We start from the raw sequence: 23,307 nt of genomic DNA on the forward strand, positions 1-23,307 counted from the left end.
GTGTGAAGTGATGCAGGATCAACAAGGTCATTAATTCAGGGTCTGCAGGTGACACATGAAAGTAACAATTAGTGAAATGGAAACTGCTTCTTGTTCCTGCAGTTAGTCATGTAAATTGCATTTTCAAGGAATAGGGAATTCTATAAAAAAGGAACATGTTGCATTCCTGTGATACAAGAAACACTGAAAATCGTATTTAATGTACTTTGTCAGGGTATGTTGTGATGTAATATTATTAAGCTTACTGGAAGGATTGCTAGAGGCTAAGACAATGGATAATTAAATTATTTTCTGTAAATAGTTTTGTTTTGTTTTTTTTGCATTTATTTCGACGTATTTTTGTTATCCTCATAGAAAATTTGGTTACATTAAACGGACATCTTCATGATACTAAAGTTATTTTTAAAAGGTGATTTGTACATTTATGATGTTAGCTCATATGAAACCCTAGATGAAATACTATTCTGGGCCAGATAATACTTTTGTGGCCCCAGGAAACGGGTTCTGCATTCAGTAGTGCAGCACATGCACTGCTCCTCCTTGAAGGCTCATCCACTGTACAGTATCACACTTATCCTATAATACACATCGTTCAGCAGTGTGTCTAGTACTGTGACTGGACTGTCAAGCACTTGCAGACTGTGGAAAATGATACAGAGCTTATCTGTTGTAATAGAGCACTATCAAGGGGGTCCTCATCTTCTCTCTGATAAAAAGGCAGCTGGTCTTCTCCATCGTTTTAGTTACGATTAAAAAAAAGTTGTGCTTGATATCGAGACGGTCTCATTGACAGAACATTGCGAAAGCATTTTAAATTCCACCTACTGTATATTAAAGAAAGGAGAGCTGGACCTTTGTGTTCACTGAAAGACTGTTATGATTATTTATTGAAGGCAGTTATGCTCAGCAGATCTGTTGAGATGCAATGCTTTATTTCCAGTGATATCCTGACCTCTGTATGGGCTTTGGAGAAGTGAAGACTTTAATGGAATTACATGTTGCTTGAGAGTAGAGATATAGTTAATGTTTAGTTACAGGAGATGAACAAATCCTATAACAAGTACACTGTCTGGCCACTGTATTAGGACCTGTATCTAAAATTGAGTTGGACCATCGTTTGCCCTAATCGTAGCCATGAGGTGATGTGGAATAGAAGGTGTCTAAAAGATATGAACCCATTCAGTCATTATTATTTCATGCACTTGCTGCAGAGATGGTGATGAGGAATGGGTCGATCTTGGGGGTTGTCATGCCCATTAAAGAAGCATGAAATCTCCAGCCAATTCTGGCATGGGGGAGGGGTGAACATAACACCCTTGTATTATATTTGCTTAGAACCACGTAGCAACAGTCACAGTCAGTAAATGGATGACTATGACATCACAAATGTGAGGCCCCATTGATTGGCTTGTTTCAAGGTCTCTGTTATTGAATCTGTCAAAATGTCACCATGCATCTAATAAAAACATTTATTGAGAACTGATGAATGCTGACTGACTAACACAGTAAAGGCCACTGAAGAATATAAAGCTTGTGTTTTATTTATATCAATCCAAGCAGAGTTTCACTTTACAGTTCTGTATTTGCATTAGTCATCACATATTGTTTTTAAGATGTTCACCATTGTGGAAGGTAAACATGTCCATGTTAAGGCTATATTATTATTATTATTATTATTATTATTATTATTATTATTATTATTATTATTATTATTATTATTATGTGAAACAATACCTTAACCAAAAATATATTGCAAAAGTTACTGTGTGAAAAACACAGTAGACTAATCCTAACCAGTTGGGACTGGACCCTGTTGAGATTAGCGATTTGTTCTGATTTCCTGGCCGTAATCTGTACCACACAAAAAATGCCTTGTCTTTGCTTAATGTTTTCCATACTTATATTTCAACAGCAATTTGTAATAACAATCTGAAGCTACGTTTCTACAGCTACTGTCAGCATGCATCTCATGATGACAGCGTGGCTGAGATTCTAGGTCAGTTGAGACCACTGGGGTTCGGAATGGTGAGAGTCTGGGGCACTGAAGCATTGCAGAGTCATTTTAACAGCTATAGTGATGAGATTCTAGGTCAGTTCAGACCACTGGGGTTCGGAATGGTGAGAGTCTGGGGCACTGAAGCATCGCAGAGTCATTTTAACAGCTATAGTGATCGAACGACCAGGGAGTCAGGGCAGCCCATTTCAAATAAGCAAATAAATAGACAAAAATACCTCTGTTACGACCAGCAAAGCTCTAAATGTGCAATCATAAGAAAACCAGGTTACATCATACTGTGCACACTTTACATTCCACACAATAAAAATATATCTACTGCACTGTGTTTTACACACACCTGTTCTATATAAACCATTTACAGTATTGATGTTATCAGAAGAATATATTGATACACTAGCAATAACAATTAAACATTATCTAAAGCTTAACCCATAAGAGATATCCTTTGTGTCTGAATAAAGATTGCTAGATCCCCCTGGATATTTTGTTGTGGCATTCAATAGCAATTCAGAGCCATAATTTGCATTTGTAATGCTTCAAATGTTAATAATAAACCCAATCTGCCACATCTAAAGGTTTTCCTCTGATTAAACCAAACGCTCACACCAAGCCTTACCTCCTCGATCCCGTATGGCTAGATTATGCCCCTTCTTCAATACAATGTCCAGCTGGAACATTCCTGGATTTGCTGTTGAAGGATCTGCATTACTTGGCCTGACTGTATTTATACCCTAAAGGGTTGAAGAGAGGAGAAAAAAAAGAAAAACGTCACTACGGTTTAAACAAGCAACAATTGAGTCTGCTTACTGCCTTGTGGCATTCAGCCAGAAGACTTGTTCACAGATGGCATGGTGGTATGACCTGTAGAGACAAGCACACTCCATGACAGTAACCCAACTCGCCCTCTACCAACTTGTGCCATATGCAAGCCTGTTCCAAAACCAATGTCAAATCTCTGGTGGCTTAGAGAAAGGTATAGAGAAGAGACGTGGTTATCGTGGTTTACATTACATTGAGCTGACTATATTAAATTATAACATTTTATTTTGGGTTTGCTGGGTATTCCAATCCCTGCATTGGTTTAAAATGTCCCCAGTTTTCAGGAAAATGTGCATACTCTGACACTGTATAACTGTTAAGACCGCTGAAACAACTCTTACCAATATACCTGTAATGAAAACAACCAGTAGGTAGATTCGGGAGGTGAGTATCAACATACAGCGAGAACAGCATTCTGCTTCAAGAAGATTCCTTTGTATTAATCATTTCACATTTCAGCATCAGAGGATGTGAGGAACTGACAAGTATATCTGGCAAGGCAGAGGCACCTCTGAGGTTCAGGCCAGATGACAAGTATTTTATTTTTGCATTCTTAATAGAAGGATTTCAAAAGTTTTTCTTTTCAAAAGACAACTGCATACTTTCTGCTTCAACGCATTAACATTGCTTGGTCACCTGGAAACATAACTGAGATAGAAGGTGGAATTATACTGGATACAAATGTGTTTAACTGTGAATCATGTTGTTTTGTTAAAGAATGGTACTGTATACAGTAACTCCCTGATAAGAGCATTATTATTATTAGTTTATTTAGCAGACGCCTTTATCCAAGGCGACTTGCAGAGACAAGGGTGTGTGAACTATACATCAGCTGCAGAGTCACTTACAACAACATCTCACCTGAAAGACGGAGCACAAGGAGGTTAAGTGACTTGCTCAGGGTCACACAATGAGTCAGTGGCTGAGCCGGAATTTGAACCGGGGACCTCCTGCTTACAAGCCCTTTTCTTTAACCACTTTCTTCAACCACTACAATAAAATCGCACACACATCCATTTATAGTGCTCAAATGCATTTTAAATGTAAATCATTACGCTGAAATAACACTAATGTGTTTTGGGTAGGCTACACATTACATTATGTACAAATTTAAATCTGTACAGTAGTCCTATACAGTATACAGTACAGCAGTAAAATCAAATGAATACCTAGCGCACTTTCTTTCTACTTTAGCCTGCAGGCTACCAGTAACACAGAATAAATCATGCTGCTGCATTGAACACATTGGTGTACAATGCGAATAAAAGATTATTTTAAATTGAAATTAAATGAGTTTAGAAGGAGGGGGGGTGAAAATTAGGTACTTGCATTGATGCATTGAGCACAACTGGCCAGCAACAATTGTGACTGTTTAAAACGTGCTTTCAAAAGTTCTTAACAAATTGATGCAATTGTACGTGTCCCAATTACCGGCAGCTTTAGTACATCTCATTGTAATATTTGAGAACTCTGATTTGCACTACCAACACCCCATTTTTGTGAATTCATGCAGGAAGTCACTTACACCATTGCTTGTTTAGTACATTTCACCCTAGATTTCCGACTCGTTTGCAACTGGTTTGCGACAGCAGCAACACTTTAGTACATCTACCCCTATGTATGTAAACATCTCAATGGGAAGAATGAAACATCAATTAATGTTGAATAGTATGTGCATCCAGCTAGCCAAACAAGTAGAAATGCGTAATTTTATTCATAGTTGAAAAGCCATTGAAACAAGCTTTACAATTATACTAATGTTTGCTTTTAAGTGTTGGGAAAAATTCAAAAAGGGCATTTCACACCTTCAGACATGATCTCACCATGTGCGCGCTGTGTTAAACTGCTCTTTTCCATGCATGCACGTATTCTGCAATCATTTACATCAACTGCAGTTTATGTATCAGTCACAAATGGAGAAGTAGCCTTCCCAGAATGAGGTCCCCTTGAGCTAGAATACCCCTCTGCAGTAATTACAAGTTTTGAATTTGCTGTAAGAGTGTTTCAAAACTTTTAAGAAGATGAAGGAGTCAAACACAACTACAATAAATCAAGGTCTGTTTAAAAAAAAATAATCAATACAGAATGAATTTGCTCTCCACGGTTGGGAGTGCCCACTGGAGATATCTGCGTCATTTTTTATTACCAAACTTTTTTTTTTCCTAATGCAATATTCGTGACAGATTTACCGTTACACAGAAAAAAAAAATCTATATTGTGGTTAATTACAGCATTCTGTTTAAAAGACAAGATAAAGTGTCATCTTCAAATACTATTGAGCGAAAGGGTTTGGTAGAAGAATGAATGTAGACTTAATGAGCCATGAATGATTCTCATTTCCACTACTATTAGCTGTGACTCTCATCACACATGTCTGCATCATACATTTAGAACTAATGCTCCAGATGCACTGAGATCACAGTCAGACATTTGAAGAGCACCATCTCGTATGAACTTCATTGTGGGCACAGCAGGGTTTACATTCACACAGTGAGAGAAAAAACAGCAATTAAAACAAAACAATACGATACTGAATATTAGAACCACTTTTGAGTCCGGCGTATTGAGTTGGCAGTGGCATGTAAGGCAAAACTTCAAGTACAAAGAAGCTACTGTAAATAAGGCCATTGTAAAGGCCATTGCAGAGTGGATCTGATAATGCATCTGAATTTAACATGCTTCTAAACAGAAAAAAACGATCATGTGCATCCCTTATTGCACCTTGCACACTGAGGCCGTAACTGTAAAAAAACGATCATGCGCATTCCCTATTGCACCTTGCACACTGAGGCCGTAACTGTCGCACGACGGTGATGCGTCAATTTTAGAATTGAAAAAAGTTCGATTTGATCCGATTTTGACGTGCGTTAAAAATGACATTGGCCAATGAAAAACGAATGGGAAGACACGTGGGTTCTTGCAGTACGCTGAACAAAATGGAAAATCTAATTGTGTGTGCCGCCAAACAAAAATGACTTTATGATAAATCCAACAAAGATTACAAAGACTTTGTAAAAAAAAAAGAACACATATGGAAAAACATTAACATGGATTGTGCTCTATTCCAACAACAGGTAAAGTAGTAGTTCAAATCTAGTCCAGTGACTAACTGCAATACAAAAAACAACTAATAAATGTATGTGGACAGGCTGGTTGGAACAGAAACACACAGAGTGGTGAGTGAATTGTGAATTGCGCTGTTGCGTCAATTTATTATTAAACGGAAAATAAAAGGTTGAACAAAACAGAGCACACTTAATTATTATTATTATTATTTATTTCTTAGCAGACGCCCTTATCCAGAGCGACTTACAATTGTTACAAGATATCACATTATTTCACATTATACAGACATTACATTATTTTACATACAATTACCCATTTATACAGCTGGGTTTTTACTGGAGCAATCTAGGTAAAGTACCTTGCTCAAGGGTACAGCAGCAGTGTCCCCCACCTGGGATTGAACCCACGACCCTCCGGTCAAGAGTCCAGAGCCCTAACCACTACGCCACACTGCTGCACTACACACACACAGACACTATCTGAACACTCACTGTGATCCAGTTTGCTGGTCAGGGTTAGCGCACACACACACACACAGACACTATCTGAACACACTCACTTAACAAAACAAACGGCGAGTTGGCCAAATTAAAAAGACAAACAAAACACAAATCCAAAGGAGTATCATGCTAGTTTAAACTAGCATGCGTAGCAATTGTTTACTTTTAGCTTTTTAAAATGTACTCCATACTTTCTCTCTCCCGTTCTCCACTCTCGAACACACAACCCCGAGAATGGGAGAGAGAAAGTAGGGAGTAAAACACAACCTCAAGAGCATCTATATATACAAAGGATTCAATTACTAATTAATTATTCATTTGGGCAGCAGTGTGGAGTAGTGGTTAGGGCTCTGGACTCTTGACCAGAGGGTTGTGGGTTCAATCCCCAGTGGGGGGACACTGCTGTTGTACCCTTGAGCAAGGTACTTTACCTAGATTGCTCCAGTAAAAACCCAACTGTATAAATGGGTAATTGTATGTAAAAATAATGTGATATCTTGTAACAATTGTAAGTCGCCCTGGATAAGGGCGTCTGCTAAGAAATAAATTATAATAATAATAATTTGAATCCCAGCACGTGAACTAATCTGTGCACTCCCAGTGCTCACATTTTATCTGCACGTGAAGTGATTGTGCAATCCTTGCGCCTAAATACAACTATATATTTTAAATCACTCGTGCTCCACAGCCCCATTATATCCCATGCACCAATATATATATATATATACACCAACATTAACACGCTACATACAACATAAAACACAATCTACACACAGGGGAGGGTCTCCCCGCCACAATGTATTAAGGAAATGCAATAAAACAAGTGAGACAAAGTCAGTGAGGATGCAAGGCTGTTTTTTTTTTTTTGACATGTTGAAATACCATCCAGAGTGTTTCCTGGTTGTATACAACAAATTAAATTAATCAAGTGCTGTTAATACATGCCTTTCAGTTACTCAAGTTACTCAATCATATACACAAAACAATATATTTCCAATTCACACAAAAAAAAAGTAAAGGGGGTATACCAAGGCATGCCTCTCCTAGCAAATTATGTTTTTAGCACACTGGAGGCAATCAGCAACTTACAGAAAACAGACAAGTGGCAATCATAAACAATTAGGCAAAAACTTTCAGGGTGACCTTGCCCAACAGCAGTGTATCAATTTTCAGCATCAAAATCTTAAAGCAAACCATCAGATCTCACAGAGCCTCCAGGTTAAAGCTATATAGAAATGCAATGCTAGGAACTTATTTCTAACATATTAATTATCTGCATTTCACAATTCCCAGTTTCTCATGCGTTTGATAATAGATGCAGCTGAGTGGATTGACAATTCAAAACACCCATCCAGTGTGAGTAACGGTGAATAAAACAGTCAAAGATCCAGGAGCTGAAGCCTACAAATGGACATAACAGAAAACAGCAGGATGCCTGCCATACCATAATCCAGCCCACGAAACAATGGTGAACCATACCTGTCTTTTCAAACTGTTCCTCTGTTCTGCCAACAAGTGCTCGGACACATTTTTCATCAAGATAAACATATTAGGCTTTTGAGTCCTCTGGAACAGTATATCTTCAAGTTCAGTAACAGGGATGTGAACTTCAATCCAGCGTTGTAGTCCACGAGCAAGAAATAGTCAGTTGACAGTGTTGTAATTAAAATCTAATAGCTGCAACTTCACAGAAACCACATTGCTAGTTTTATAAAGGAAGTGACTCAGTCATTCTTTAAAAACAGTTTTGAAAGGGCACTGGCGCTGTTACGTACATGTTCACAGAACAATGGTTGTGATGCTTCACTGGCTGCACTGCTTATATAAAGGTTTTAAAAAATAGTTGAATTATTTGAGGTGTGGCAAGCAAACAGATCTCTGAGGGTGAGGACGTTTGTATCACTACTGCTGAAACTGCTTCTGAGGGAATGTGGACATGCTGGTGTGGCACTGGCTCTGTCACAAGAGAACGGAGGGCACCCTATTGAAGAGCACAGTGTAGTGCCAGGCTGCAGACATGACCAAAAATATGTCACAGTTTAAATCCCTGCAGACGGTACATCTCCCAAAAAACTCTTGGTTGTGCTGCTCATTAAGCATTCTATTTGTACTGCCAAATACATACTGTACAAGTCATGGCCCGAGCAGACATTTCTGTCAGGCTTGCCAGTCCAGATCAAGGCAGTCGATTACCATTTGTTTTTGTGCTACAAAACTAGAAATAATCGACTTGGATGCCACAGAGGCCTTGTTTCAGGTTGTGTTAATGACCCTGTGAAGTAAAAGGCGTTGTGAATTTCCCCCTGTATCTGAAAAGTATCATTTTCTCACCTGCCCTGAAGAAGTCTAAGCGGTGACACTTTGGCTTCAGCCCACTGCTCTGCGTAAGCAATGCATTTCCTTCAGTTTGGTTAGCTTCGATAACCACGTCTTTATTCACACTTCTTTCACACCAACTCATCATGCTAGTCACGGCATGCAAGTGCAAGCCCATTTAAAGCAGAAGACCCTTCTAAAATTACAACAAAATATATTGGTAAACACTGTGATGGCTTCAGTTATCGGTGAAATAACTGTGTGTGTTGTTGTATACAGACATGTCCTAGAAATACCTACTACAGTCAGCACTCACATATCCAACCCTATAATATATATTTAGTCGTTGCCAATTAGTTTTTATTATTTTCTCCCTAATTTGAAATGCCCAATTATTTTTAGGCTCAGCTCACCGCTACCACCCCTGCGCTGACTCGGGAGGGGCGAAGATGAACACACGCTGTCCTCTTTGACTTCAGCGACGGTTAAACGCATGTGACACATATCTGATTATTTCATTCTGACCCGTTCCAACCCTTGTCTGTTTTTCAGGGAACACAAAAAAGGATACAACATCAAAAATACATATCTGAAAGGACTGTGTTTTAAAATAAGTAGGCTTCCATTTAGATGTACTGTGTTTTGTTGGTACAGTACTACATTTTCAACAGAAGAAGTATTCTGAAAATATGACTTGCCAAAAGAGATGACTGGACTGTATCAGAAAACTGGAGTCAGAAATCGAGTGTGATGGGTAAGTGCATTAATTTGTTACACCTATATAATGGGGATTGATTTTATTAAAACTAGCTCTGCAAATCATTAAATTATGTCTGATTTACAAGGGATTAAAATGACAAGTGATGATGTTCTTTAAGATACCTGTTTACCTCACAAGTCTAAGAGAATATACACATAGCACTTGTCACCCCCCTCCCCATATCATATTCATAGGGCTCCAAAACCAGCTTAAACATTTGAATATATTATTATTATTATTATTTATTTCTTAGCAGACGCCGTTATCCAGGGCGACTTACAATTGTTACAAGATATCACATTATTTTTACATACAATTACCCATTTATACAGTTGGGTTTTTACTGGAGCAATTTAGGTAAAGTACCTTGCTCAAGGGTACAGCAGCAGTGTCCCATACCAGGGATTGAACCCACAACCCTCCGGTCAAGAGTCCAGAGCCCTAACCACTACGCCACACTGCTGCCCTAAATATATCTTTATATCTTTTATATATCTTTTCTTAATCTCTTTTCTCAGTAATTTTGTTCTTTGCAGAGTCTGTGTCATCTGTTTCTACTGCACTCGGTTCCACAGTATATTAGCATTGTCAGGGCTGCATAGTTTATGGTGCAATATATCTTAAAGACAGAAATGAAAAAGCAGCCATCTGGAGCTTTAGCGCCTGATTAATGAAGTCAGGGGACTAACAAAACCCTTTTTCTGTCAATCTTTTGGATAAAAAATACCAAAATGTAAATAAAATGATTTAAAGGAGTGGACAGGTCTGACCATTTCCTGTTTCGTTGCTTGTTTTTAAGTCTAACAATTTCCTGTTTTTTTGCTTGTTCTTTTTTAATTCAAACTTGCTTCTGCTTTCTGGTACCTAATCCCTTCCTGTGCGTGCTATAGGCCACGTAGTCTGTCTGCAGCTAGCCCATTCGATTCACAAGGCTGTCTCCACTGTTTTTTGTGAACGGCAATCTAAACAGGCTATGAGGAACAAACCCCTTTTGATCTCATAAACTAACCTTATATAAGGGCAGCAGTGTGGCGTAGTGGTTAGGGCTCTGGACTCTTGACCGGAGGGTTGTGGGTTCAATCCCTGGTATGGGACACTGCTGCTGTACCCTTGAGCAAGGTACTTTACCTAAATTGCTCCAGTAAAAACCCAACTGTATAAATGGGTAATTGTATGTAAAAATAATGTGATATCTTGTAACAATTGTAAGTCGCCCTGGATAAGGGCGTCTGCTAAGAAAGAAATAAATAAATAAATAAATAAATAAAAATTGTATACATTGTGTTACGTTTCATAACATTAGGGCCACATCTATTGTGATACATGCCATACTGCGAGCTGCATATCATAAAACATGTTGTTACACTGTGATTGGATACTGCTTTACTGTATCCATCTGTCACTCTTACTAACCATACCAAATCTGTATTAGTCCATTGGCAATTTCATTGACAATAGAGGAAAGGTTGATAAAGAGAACACTGTTAAGTAGCTGAGATATATGTCAGATTGTGGTGTCACCCTTTTGAATAGACTTTGCATCTGAAGGAAATTGCAAGAGGTGAGAGTATAGGTTTAATCCAAGCACTTCCTGGTCTAATCTCACAGTTGTTCAGCTGATCTATGCACAGTACAGTTGAGACATACATACAGCATGAATACACAGTTTTTTGGAATTGATTTAAGATTCTGTACTGGATTCAAAACCGTAGATAAAAACAGCAGCGGACTGTGTACAGTTATCAAGAAGATTTCACACGTCTGTCTTGTCCTGCCATGTCATGTCTGCTGTGGAAAAAGGATGGTAATCATTCACAGTGTTTGTTTTTCTCTTGTTAACAAGCCTGTGGCTGTGTTTGTGAATATTAGCATTAGTACTATGAGTGTGAGTGATGAAAAGCAAGCCCATCCTAATTTATTACTGGCATGTTTTGCTTTCATTAGCTGCTGATTAGCGGTGCAGTGCTCTTTATACTGATACATTACTGCATTTAGTAGCATCTCAAACAAGTAGCACAGGAGTGCTAATGATTTATTTACCAGCACTACCTTTGCTTTTACCGAGTTATAATTAGGAGAATTCTTAATTTAACATCAGCCCTTTCATTTTCTTTCTATTAAAGGTTAATGGCATAGAAAACACACTCTATGCATAGTTTAAATCTATTCAATGTTATGTTTATGCCGCTTCATTGAGCTATGTTTCTTTGACAATTCACTTACAAATGGAAATCAAGAAGAGTAATTCATGAAGGCAAAACAAAAGTATGTCCTTTACTACTCCAACGTTTTATTTAAACGCATTTGTCATTAGACTGTGTGACAGAGAGCGAAGGTATTTGACCTGTAAATCTCCCTCCCAACCAGAAAAGGCGCTGTGTATGGCTGGTTGTATGTTTTCCCCTCGACTGGCAGACTCGACGGTAGGTGGAAACCAGAAGTCAGCCATCATGGGGAAAGCGCGTAGCTGCAAGTACTCTATACAACTCCATTGCGATCAGATACGGGTCAGGCAGCGACTGGATAAACCATGACAACTAGCTTATTGCAGGGAGGTGTTTGGTTTCGGACACTGCACACTTTCTGTGCACAAATAATTGGATTGTATTTAACTTGTATTGTGTATTTATTATTATTATTATTATTATTATTATTATTATTATTATTATTATTATTATTATTATTATTTAGAGCTGCAAACCCCTGTGTGTCCCCCAATACCATAGCTGGTAGAGGGGCAGATTATTATTTGAATTACCTAAATAAACACAGACGTTCTGTACTGGAAAACTACTGTCTGGACTTTCCATTTATACACCGTACCACTCACTGCCTTGTCACAGACTGTCAGATGTTTTTTTTTTGTTCATTTTCTTTTAATTTTGTGTTCAAAGACAATTTGTCACTGAGCTTGAATAATAATAATATCTTTATTTTTATCTAGCGCCTTTCATAGTGGACCACCATCACAAAGCGCTTTACAGAGCTAGGCTGTGAACTGTGCTTTATATGCAGTCACTTACAATAGGACGTTGATTTAACATATCATCCGCAGGATGGAGCACAAAGAGGTTAAGTGACTTCCTCAGGGTCACACAGTAAGTCAGTCAGTGGCAGAAGTGGGATTTGAACCGGTGACCTTCTGGTTACAAGCCCTGGACTTTAACGCCTGGACCACACAATGTGTCTTTCCCCTATGGGCTGATTTCAGCACTGAACAACTGGACAGCTCCACATGAACCCTATAGTCCTGTACGCAACCACTGATAAAAACCATCCTTGAATGATTGCCCTGCATGTCTTTTAACTTCTACAGTACACTAAAGAGCCATAACTCTACAAACTAAAATAATAATAATTCTATTCACTTTGTGTTTGAGACTAATTCTTTAATTATTATTATTATTATTATTATTATTTATTTCTTAGCAGACGCCCTTATCCAGGGCGACTTACAATCGTAAGCAAATACATTTCAAGTGTTAGAATACAAGTAATACTTATGCACTGTCACGTATTAATGTACACTGAAGCTGTTCTGTTTTGATAAACTCTTATTGGTTTCAGTTAAAGGAATTGCACTCACTTCATGCACCTTTGACCCTCTGTATGTTTGGCTCAATTGCTTTAATAAACTCTTACAGCACATGCTGCCCTGAGCCTTTTATCTATGTGATGCAGACAGTGTGTTTTCAGCCCACAAAGACAAATGTTCTTCATTTCATCCCTTTGTGCGTTACTGAACTCCTCAAAGACAAGCAGGAGTGATGGGGCTCAGTCCTCACATCTAATTAGTACAGCAACATTCTCACAATCACCTCGCTGTACATATTTTAACTTTGACTGGACAACACCTTTATCCAGCCCCAACACCACGGGCCTTAATTAACAAGAAATGCAGAAACAACTCCTATAAAGAATACATCAATTTCAACAGCATGGAACATATCAGAGCAATGGTATATGCTCCCAACTGTTGTTCCTTGTTAGTTGCATACCATTATTAAAATGGTTTTATTATTTTCAGAGAATTTGCCATTGCCCTTCCTGCTAAATAGGGTTCTGTGTGTCCGGGGATAAACACGTGGTTTCCTGTCCCTGTTCATTTCCTGTTCTGCAGGTATTAGGACCACTCTGGGGCCTAGGCTTGTGGGGTTATCACTGCTAAAGCACAGGAAGTGTAATGACACAGGAAGTGAAGTGCTTACCCTCAAACTGAGTTTTGGCGCTTGCAGTAGGTCTTGTGAGAATGTTGTTATTATTATGAAAATGAGCCTCTGCTCTGACTCTTTTTGGATATGAAATATGAGATTTAAACAGTGAGCAGTTGCTTCTTGCAGTGTGTCAGACACATATATTACAAACAGATCCCTATCCAAACAAGTCTTAGATATCAGTTTAGGAATCAAGCTCTGTATTTAACACTACATGATATATTATACTGTTATAATATAATTTATTACAAGGTGCGCTCTTCACCATAATTTAGAATCTATACAATTTAACGCTGCTGAACCTGACCAAACAATGAAAAAAACAAAACCAATGTCTTACTACTGCAGACATGTAATACATGATTCAAAGAAGTTTTACTGGTACAGCAGAACCAGTAAAACCAGTTTAGACCAGACCCTGTTCAGAATATTAGTTTGTTTTTTGAGCATTGATCATAATCTGTACCGTGCAAAAGATTCCTCGTCTAGTATTTGTTTCATGTTTTTGATATTTCAACTAAAATCAGTAAAAAAATGACTGCAGACCCAAATAGCAGTTATATTGTTTGTTACTCGTGCTCTTTTTGACCGGCCATTAATTTTAGTCAATGTTTATGCTCCCAACTGGGATGACAGCCAGTTTTTCACCACATTTCTATCTTCTCTACCTGACATGCACACCTGACCTTTTACTCGGGGAGATATGAACTGTGCATTACACCCTAGACTAGACCGCTCTTCCACAAATCCAACCCCTCCCTCTAAATCTAAGTCGGCTGTCTGAAATAACTGACCTTATTTTACTGTTAGATCAACAGCATGCTAACTCTCCAAATCCTGACCACTATAAGCAAAGATTGTCCTTGCAAACTTAATTTGACCTGCTCTCCACAAAACAGGCTGAACAATTAATAACTAAATCTCGATCTGCAATATATGAACATGGTGACAAGGCCAGAAAAGTTTTGGCACACCAGTTACGCCAGTCGGCAGCGTCACATCTGATCCCACAAATTAATGTACCATCTGGCCAGCCTACAACAGACCAGCAGGAGATCAATGATCAAGTTAAACATTTTTACTCTGCTCTCTACACATCTGAATTGTCCTTGGATCCTTTGTTAATTGAGTCTTTTTTTGAGAACCTTTCTATTCCGACTGTTGATCCACAATCTAAAGCTTACCTAGAGGAACTATTATCTCCAGATTAAATAACTCAGGCTGTTCGATCAATGCAGAGTGGTAAATCTCCTGGCCCGGATGGGTTTCCCATAGAATTTTATAAGAAATGTAGCCATAGTCTATCTCCTTTGTTGACTGATGTGTTTACAGAATCTTTTTGTCTCTGTTTTTACCCTCAACATGTACCAAGCTTCCCTATCAATACTATTGAAATAGAATAAAGACCCTCTTGAATGCGGTTCGTACCGTCCTATATCTCTGCTTAATGCAGACTTTAAAATTCTTGCTAAGATCCTAGCACACCGTTTTGAATCAGTTCTCCCCTCTATAATCTCCTCTGCCCAGACAGGGTTTGTACAGGGTAGACATTCGTATTTTAATTTACGATGACTGTTCAATGTTATATATGCTCCGACTTCCCCCTTGCCTGAGGTGGTTGTTTCACTTGATGCGGAGAAGGCTTCCGATCGTGTTGAGTGGGATTATTTATTTTGCTACTCTGCACAATTTTATTTCATGGATCAAACTGTTGTATTCCTCCCCATCAGCCTCAGTTCACACAAACAACACGCAGTCTGAGAACTTCACTATCCACTGTGGTACATGACAGGGCTGCCCTCTCTCACTCCTCCTCTTTGCCATTGAACCTCTTTCGATATCTCTACGTGGAAAGCGGGATATTCAGGGTGTAATTCGAGGGGGTTGAGAAGCTATCTCTATATGCAGATGACCTACTTTTATATATTTCAGATCCTATGTCCTCTCTCCCCATGCATTAGCTATATTAGAGCAATATGGTTTTTTGGGGGGGGGTTATGAACTCAATTTACACAAGAGTGAACTGGATTAGAGATGTGATGGAATTTCTAAAATTAGAAAAAATAAAATTACTGGTAAATTTTACAAAGCATGGCAGCCCTTTTTCTATCATGTTGAGCAGCTCAAACTGCCCGACTTTTCATAGCCTGTCTCTCTCTCCAATAAACAAAGTTTTTTAAAAGGCATTGTATCTCATCACAATATTTCCATACCGCTCAGCTACAGAAGGGGAGGGCAGGTAAAACCTTTTTTATTCAAGTGGGAGTTTTAATTAAAATAACCTTTTTCTGCTGACAGTTTCCATTAGCTAAATATCTGTCTAGAGTTGCGATTGAAATAAGCTGTCAAAGACATTATACAGTACATCAGAAGCATTCTTTTTCAATAAACGTTATTTTTTTTAAGTTCACGTTCTTAACAAGCATATTTTCTTCATATAAAATAAACAGCACACACAATCTACATTTATTTTAAAAGGTATAGTGTTTTATTCAAGCTTCGGGAACTTTACATTGCATTAAGATAATAGTTGTGCATATGCTGTAATGCTTTATTTGTTTATTTATGTATTTATTTGTAGTATTTAAATTATGAATAATTAACCAATAAGTTTAAAACAAAAGTGCATAATTCCATTTGAAAAACCAATTTATACAAAACCTGAACTTACAACAACAACAACAACAACAACAACAGCTTTTTTTTTTAAGTAATATCTGCGTCCCGTCATGTACAATGAATTGTATTACAGCTTGCAGTGCCTTCAACACCGCTTTGAACAACCAACATCAACAAGCACCTTTTCAAATAAGCTTCTCGGCTTCCAAAAAAACGTGCTCATTAGCTGTTCAAGCAAACACAGACCACAGCCTTTTAATTTTCCTGACATCATTCCGAAATAAGAAGAAAAACACAGAAGCGTTCATACATACAGACAGGCTCTGTCCTGCTGGAGTGCGAGGGTCTGCTTTCCATTCAGCAGCACTGCAGCAGCAGTCTGAGTTAGGGATGTGTGTGGATGTGAGAACAAGCTGTTTGAAACCTGCACACACTGCTGAATGCTTACTGCAATAAGCCAAAGTTTTGCATCGCCAGTCGTATCCCACCGCAACATTACACAGAGGTGGGTGGAGAGAAATTATACTTTCCTATCAAAAAACAGGAATCACTGCGACATGAGGCGGTCTGCTATTGTTACCCTGAGGTAGCAGTATTGGATTAATTCACCTACCCGCCTTGTCAACTGCAGCAGACTGCTTGCTAAGGATTTTAAAGGACCTGTGGAGCAGCATTTTTGGGGAAGTAATGAAGAACAATTAATAAGAAAAGTGTAATAGTTTGGGTTTGGTTGTTGATGTGTTTATTGAATCCCGATAAATATTGATCCACATTGACTCTTATGTTCTTATATTAATTTGCATTTTCCTAAACAGAAACGTTTTACATATAGGGAATGTAATTTGCAGTGTCTAACTTCATTAAGGTGGAGAATGACTTTAAGAAAAAATAATACATGGACCTCCATCCTAGAATTATCCTTTATACAGTTGGCCTGTTATATAGCCTGGTATTGTTAACATGTACCTTTCCTGCTGGCCAGTCATCTCTTTGCTCTACAGTATATCCATATTTTTGAGGTATGCATTTACAAAGAAAATCAATCTGGTGCCTCTTTATTTTGTATGGTGGCTGGCTTCTTGACACTACAGGTAATTTCTTCTCTGTCAAAAGTTTGAATTGTGCAACCTAAAGTGTAGTATTTAAATGTAAACACTGATTGGTCTAACAGTAAACATCTATACATACGTTTTTTTTATTGCTCATTTAAATATGTTTTTGAGAGATTTTAATGAAGTAGTTTTCCTCTCATTTATCCCACGCACCTGTTTTTCATCATCATCATATTATGAATGCTACAGTATATGCCTTTATCTGTATGCTCCTGCTACAGGCCAACAGGAAGTGCTTGAAGCTAGATACTGCATCGCAAGAAGCCTAATGTAAGAATACATTTAAATAAATTAATAAATACTGTTCCCATAACTGCAAGTATAAATCTGTGGCACTGAAGTGCAATGGCAGTAAATTACTATTTATTCACCTGTACTGCATTTTTCTATACAAGTGGTGTGGCAGTAAAAATGATACATAAAAGGCTGCTTATGGTTTTCAGCCGGCAGAACATTTATTTTGTGGCAGGCTTTAATCATAATGAGAAGAGATAGCATCTACTTTGAGCTGCTTTCTGCAGCCACAACGGTTCTTCCCTACCACCACAGTTTGCTGTCTCACATGTCTGAAAGGGGGGCTGCTCCACTGAAGCATGTTATTGTCGATACATCTCCTATACTCACATTTCTAAGAGGCTGTGTGGTCCAGTGGTTAAAGAAAATGGCTTGTAATCAATAGGTCCCCAGTTCAAATCCCACATCAACCACTGACTCATTGTGTGACCCTGAGCAAGTCACTTAACCTCCTTGTGCTCCGTCTTTCGGGTGAGACGTAGTTGTAAGTGACTCTGCAGCTGATGCATAGTTCACACACCCGAGTCTCTGTAAGTCACCTTGGATAAAGGCGTCTGCTAAACAAACACATAATAATAATAATAATTTCTGTGCTTCAAATCTGTGCTCCATGTTCCCAGTCCTTATAAAAGTTTACTATGGTATTTTTGCATGGTCATTTTGCAGTTTTCCAATGCTATGGATGGATAATCAAATACATTTTAACATTGAAGAAATGGGCTTTGTATCAGAAAACTGGTGACTGAGTCAGAAATCTCATGTGACGGGTAAATGCATGAATTTATTACATACATATACAGTCACACCTGTATTAAGAGACCACTCGGGACACTCTAATAGTGGTCTCTTAACACAGGTGGTCTCTTAAGAGGGCCCATAACTTATGAATTTTCTATTAGTCTATGACATGCTTTCCTGTAATTAGGTATGTCTTACATACACTGTAAAAGCCAGAAGATGTAATATGAACAAAAGGAAGTGTGTAATGTAATAACATTCATTTAGATAATGCATTTACAAAACAAATTATTTTGTGAAAGTAATGAATGCTTGCCTGTCTCAGGTCACACAAAATGTTTTAAATCCTTTGCAAATTTCAATGCCTGTGTCTGCCTTCAGGTATGTGTTGATTCATTGCATCCTGAAACCAACACCAGCATAAGCATGAGCTCTTTTTCGATTACGGCACACATTGTTTTCATACTCTTAAAGTATGGCTTTAATTTTTCTGTGTTTATTTTCCTTTTAACGGTTTGCCTTTAAGTCTTGAGCCACTACATCCTAATTATGAGAACATTCGGTTAAATTAGCGGGAAAGAACAACACAACACGAAACAGACACATTGGAAGCTAATGTGATGTTCTATAGATGTTCACAAATCCGACATTTTCACATATCTGCCTATATCCCAGTCCACAGCGAGTTGGATATGCAACGTTGTACTGTACAGTGCTGGATTTCAGTGGTTTACAATGTATCATACTTCAAAGAAATGCAACGTTTTGTTTTTGTGGAAAATCAATGTATAAAACTGGACTTTCTGGTTAAACGTAAAGTGAAAAAACGTAACAGTTAAACTCTTACAGCCTCACAAGAGCAGGTAGCTCACCGCAGTCCCTCGGGGGAACGTTTCACTTGGCCCAAGCTTTTGTGATTCATTCAGCATAAAGGATCCATAATCTTCTAAAAAAGCCTTTTATCGTTATGAGCTAAATGTCAAGCATGTCAAGCTGGTCTCTCAGGGGCAGTCTTGAGGCATGTGGGGAAGATCATACTGCTCCCTGCCCTGTGGACACAATGAGAGGACTTCAGTCACGCTCAATACTACAGACAGTCAATCCTGACCTGACCACCCCAACATTCAGTGGGCGAGAATGAAAACTGTGCTGACGTATGTCCAGTAGGAGCTTGGTTAACTCCACTGTGTCAAATGATCCGGTTTGAGGTGAAAAGGTTCAAATTAGCCTGCTGCTTTTAAATATTCATAAAAACATATTGTCCTGTCTCAGCAGTTTTGTTTTGGAAATCCCTGTGTCGTGTTATTTTGCGATCTATTTCTAAAGTATTATGCCGTGCTTTGTTCTGACAGTTTCATTCAGCTTTTATGAAGATTAAATGGTGTAACTGACAAATACCAGCTGACAGACACGCAATTTTAATGAAGAGCAGGTCATACAGAAGGTAGTTCAGTGTATAAACAAGTAGCCTCAGGTTTTTTTTTATCATTCATGGATACTTTAGACAGACAGTTATAATATTCACTAATCAGATCAGTGATTTGTTGGGAGAACGTCATCTGTACCGTACTAAATAATTTGATTTGACTATTTTCATTTTTCATATATTTCAGCTAAAATCAGTAATACATAATTAGTAATGCAAAACACAGACATGCTTTATATGTCTTACGCACTTATAAAAGTATTATGATATTGAATATTGTCTCTGCAGCTGCTATCAGCACGCATTTCATTATGACAACGTGGTTCAGATTATAGGTCTGAGGTAGTATTAGTGAGATTCTACAGTAATACCCTTTTTTTATAAAAAAACAAAACAAATTGACATTAAATACTCTACAAATCCATACAAATAACAAAAAAACAATTCCACCACTGACACATGATAAAATAGCAATAAGTACTCATGTTTCACAGGTTATATTACACTCACAAAAACAACTGCTGGAAACATCAGTTAATATAATTGTATATTAAATAATTAAGCTCAGCTGTATTGAAACACTGTATCATGTTTTTTTATCAGAGGAAACATTCTGGGCTATTGCTTTAGCTCTCCATCAACATGTTATATTAGTGTGTGTTGGTGGATGGCTGATTAATCTACTGCTCCCCCGTCCTTAAAGAACAACGCAGATATGAACATTCCAGATATGACTTCCTTTAACCTTTGCTTTTCTGTATTCACTCAGCTCAGTGAACAGCTACATTCTAACACTCGGCAAAGCCACGTCTGGATCAAGGGTGGCCAGCGTCAGCCCTTCCACTCCTGGTCTTTGTTCCAACCCTGTTCTAAATTGTTTAATTTGACCAATTAAACCACCATCCAGACCCTGAAGAATGTAATGATCTCATTTTACCTGTTAAACCTGGAGTGGAATAGCCCTCCAAGACCATGATTGGAGTCTTGGATTGAGCCACCCAGCTTTTAAGACTTGTAAACTCTTGTGGGGGGAGGGGGGGGCGGGGGGGGGGTGGATCTGACTTATTATTGCAACTCCCTTTTTAGAGACAAAAATAAAAAATAAATAGTAGAAACCTGAACCCAGTTACCGCAAACTAATGTGAAGTACTGTCATCAACAAAATAAAGGCAGGGTGGTGGCTGGTTGCTGACAGGCAATCCCATATTCCCAAAGCAAGCGTATTAACCACTGCACAAAAAAGCCAGGCTTGCTTGCATGAGCAGTTATAGAGCGTGAGCACAGAAACAGAAGCATTCAATGTACAGCAAGCACCACGTTTCAGAGGATGCTTAATGTATTACACTATAAAAACCGCAGTTTACATCACTGCATAAATAATGGGTATCATAGCTTATACTTCTTACAGTGCATTTACCACAGCAGAATACATTCCCAAAACCACACAACATTGTACATTTACTGAAGTCCAGTTGATGAAGAAGTTAGCTGAGGCTGAGTCACTTCGTTTATTATGCACAGAAAAAGCTGAATAAGAAATTACATTAATCCTACACGACTGACTTTTGCTTACATAAACCACAATGCTCAAGAGACGAATACATACTGTAAGCTTGGCAAATAGCATGTATCATTTTAATAAGCTGTTTTCAAGGTTTTGCCACTCATTCATTTCTCTCACTGGACTTAAAGGATACTTCACCACAGCTGCCCTTGTACTGAGATCCAAGATGTCAAGTACAGTCAACTGAAAACTTGTTGGATCAGTTGGATTTCTGAAATGCAGTAGTGCCACCTGGAATTCTGTACAACACTCCCCTCTCCTCCACCACCCCTTGTTCTAATGTCCCAATGTTATTATTTATTAGAAGTGATTTATTCAGGGTTAATCCACTCAGATGCAAGCACCTCATTCACAGGGACATCCTGACAGCAGCAGCATGACATGTTACAACAAAAACAAACAAAAGACTATCAACAAATCAAACAATCTGATATACAAGCACGGACATCATCCTTCAAAAACAAATCACACCTATATTTTCACTATTCCAGGCCCTCTACAAAAGTGTGAAGCTGCTGTTGTTTTTGTAGAGGGACTGGAATAGTTTGTTAGTTCTACAGCTTGTAATTACTGCAGTAAACATTACGCAGTAGCAAGCAGTCTTCATTTGCATTTTATGAGTAGTCCAGGGGGAGCAGTGTGGAGTAGTGGTTAGGGCTCTGGACTCTTGACCGGAGGGTTGTGGGTTCAATCCCCAGTGGGGGACACTGCTGTTGTACCCTTGAGCAAGGTACTTTACCTAGATTGCTCCAGTAAAAACCCAACTGTATAAATGGGTAATTGTATGTAAAAATAATGTGATATCTTGTAACAATTGTAAGTCGCCCTAGAAAAGCGCATCTGCTAAGAAATAAATAATAATAATAGTTCTATTGAGAATTTCAATTACACAGCTGTAAGCGTGGCTATCAGTATTGTCATGAATATCATCAACACATTCACAAGTTTTTTTTTATTTTCTAAAGGTAGTTTCAAGTACAGGTGCACAAGCAACCTCCTTCCATGAAGCTGTCTTACCACTCTTAATTAAACAAGCATGTTACACTGAAGAAGGCACTGTTGGAAACTTTTGTCTACTTCATTTAGTTTCTTACAGTTGTATCTAAGTAAAAACATGTTTAAGACTATATTGGGTACTACACCTTTAAGAGTGGTCACTCGAGGTTAGTGCTGAGCTACAAGTATCATTGCATTGCATTGTACAGCACAAGCAACTCGTTCCAAACCTGCTCCACAAACAAACTTGTGACATCGGCTTCCAACGTCCTCAATCCTGCACCACATACAGAGCATACAATGAAAATATGTGCTTGTCAAAGACTCATCTTTCATATACAGTAAGTCTACAGGTTGTGGTTCCACTATTGTTGAGTCTGTTCCATTCTCAAACTCAGTGGTGCCACTGGGGAGATGCCAGTTCCAGGAAGCTAAAAGGACACCTGCTATACATTAGTAGCCAACTGAGACTTCAACCGGACAAAACCCCAGATCTAACAACGAACGTACCTTTATCAGCAACCCACACCTGACAGAACGCAGAGCTTGCAGTGAAGTGTCTTTGCAAACACACGATCGTCGCTCCAAATAATCCCAGGATTACCTGTCCTGTTCAATCTCCGTCACAAAAAGGTATGTATAAATGCTGATTGATACTGAGCTTTCCCCCCTTAACCCCCGTTTAACAAACACTCTCAAAAGTTTGTACAGCACACACTTCTCTGACACGTCTCTCAATGTAAAACTGTATTGACAGGCTTGACATTAGTGAGAGCTGTGACACAGGAAGCTGCTCTCTAAATCCTTGTTATGCACCAGGGAGATGTAGCAACTTTAATGTCCTTAACCTGGCAGTTAGTGAACTT

At 38.4% G+C, this 23,307-nt stretch overlaps 1 protein-coding gene across 9 annotated transcripts in view; it reads right to left on the bottom strand.

The window, feature by feature from the left end:
* Positions 1-23,307, bottom strand: part of LOC117404022 (multiple C2 and transmembrane domain-containing protein 1-like) — a 150,701-nt gene that overhangs the window by 105,560 nt on the left and 21,834 nt on the right. For 7 of the 9 annotated variants that reach the window (XM_058986470.1, XM_058986366.1, XM_058986607.1 and 4 more), the window contains exon 2: positions 2,634-2,748. In XM_058986470.1, the coding sequence (XP_058842453.1) occupies positions 2,634-2,748 (115 nt within the window). Of the gene's footprint in view, positions 1-2,633; positions 2,749-7,881; positions 8,067-22,951; positions 23,161-23,307 lie in introns of those variants that run through there. The other 2 variants (XM_058986745.1, XM_058986681.1) reach the window with 2 other exon arrangements.

Source organism: Acipenser ruthenus, chromosome 1 (assembly GCF_902713425.1).
Source record: "Acipenser ruthenus chromosome 1, fAciRut3.2 maternal haplotype, whole genome shotgun sequence".
Classification (NCBI taxonomy): domain Eukaryota; kingdom Metazoa; phylum Chordata; class Actinopteri; order Acipenseriformes; family Acipenseridae; genus Acipenser; species Acipenser ruthenus.